This window comes from Tarenaya hassleriana, unplaced genomic scaffold (assembly GCF_000463585.1).
Source record: "Tarenaya hassleriana unplaced genomic scaffold, ASM46358v1 Cleome2016, whole genome shotgun sequence".
Taxonomy (NCBI): Eukaryota; Viridiplantae; Streptophyta; class Magnoliopsida; order Brassicales; family Cleomaceae; genus Tarenaya; species Tarenaya hassleriana.
Window position 1 is genome coordinate 1 of NW_010965387.1, and position 1,416 is coordinate 1,416.

Here is a 1,416-nt window from a genome sequence, read left to right on the forward strand (position 1 = left end):
CTATCTCGCCAAGATAGTAAAGGGGGATGGGTCAAAAGAAATTCAAGTTGGGGAGGTACGAACTTTTAGTCCTTTCGGACTTGCATGATATTGTCTTCTTTCTTGGATGTTATTGAAATCATTGAATTAACATAAAATAGAATTTTTATAGCGTTTGAGAGTTTCATATTGATGTCGTGAATCCTGCTTAGTGCGTGTTGGTTTTGGCTTTAAATAGGTAATTGCTATCACAGTTGAAGATGAAGAGGACCTTGGAAAGTTCAAAGATTACACTCCATCATCTGATGCTGGTTCCGCAACTCCTAAAGCAGAACCAGCTCCAACTTCTGCCCCACCAAAGGAAGAGAAGATGGTGCAGCCAGCCAGCGTTTCTGAACCCAAGATTTCCAAGCCCAGCCAATCTCCTTCAGAAGATCGAACGTTTGCTAGTCCTCTTGCTAGAAAGATGGCTGAAGACAATAATGTTAGTGGTGAAAAATACTATCAAAGTCTCTTATTTTTCATCTTTCGGTGCTTAACTCTTTTTTGCTCTTCTTTAAACCACTAGGTACCTCTCTCAAAAATCAAAGGAACAGGTCCTGAAGGACGGATTGTGAAGGCTGACATCGAAGATTACTTAGGTATCGGAATTCTTTGCCTCTCCCTCTCATCCTTTTCATTTTTGTTGTTCATATCTATTTTTGTAGTTTTTAACCCATGCATGTGCCCTAATGCAGCATCAAGTGGTAAAGACGTTGCCAAGCCATCCAAGGGTGTGGGCACACAGGTTCCATCTTTGGACTATGTTGACATTCCTCACTCTCAGATTCGAAAGGTAAAACCGTGATTACCTTGGTTGTTGAGTGCTCTTGGAATTTCTGAACTCAAAACATGTTATTTTTCTCTGTGTTACATTTATCTCACCAAGGGTTAGCCAATTTGTTTATTGCATAATTTTGGCAGGTCACTGCCTCACGCTTGTCGTTTTCAAAGCAAACTATTCCTCACTACTACTTGACTGTGGATACATGTGTAGACAAACTGATGGAGTAAGTATTTGTGTCAGATTCTATATATTGATATGGTCAATGGATGCTAAAGCTTAGCTATTTGTATCTGCACTGCAGTCTGAGGAGCCAACTCAATTCGTTGCAAGAGGCATCTGGCGGGAAACGGATATCTGTCAACGATCTTGTTATTAAGGTTCATTTACTTATTTTTGTGGACAATCGAACCTTGAAATCTCCTTGAATTGACTCGGCAAAGTCTCTTCTGTCTACCTGAATTGTAAAATTCTTTTGTTTCTGCGAATTCCAGGCTGCTGCATTGGCACTACGTAAAGTTCCTCAGTGCAACAGTTCATGGACAGACGAATATATCCGGCAGTAAGTACATTTACTCTTCAGAATTTTGCATCAACTCTAAATATATCCCATA

At 40.0% G+C, this 1,416-nt stretch overlaps 1 protein-coding gene across 1 annotated transcript; it reads left to right on the top strand.

Annotated features, from left to right (window-relative positions):
- The first annotated feature begins 6 nt into the window (after positions 1-6).
- LOC104814057 (dihydrolipoyllysine-residue acetyltransferase component 2 of pyruvate dehydrogenase complex, mitochondrial-like) lies at positions 7-1,406 on the top strand. The gene is made up of 7 exons (XM_010541902.1): positions 7-55; positions 218-463; positions 548-620; positions 717-814; positions 943-1,028; positions 1,107-1,182; positions 1,297-1,406. Exons 2-7 carry the CDS (start codon positions 350-352, stop codon positions 1,366-1,368), a joined length of 519 nt encoding a protein of 172 aa, XP_010540204.1. The 5' UTR covers positions 7-55; positions 218-349; the 3' UTR covers positions 1,369-1,406.
- The last annotated feature ends 10 nt before the right edge of the window (positions 1,407-1,416 follow it).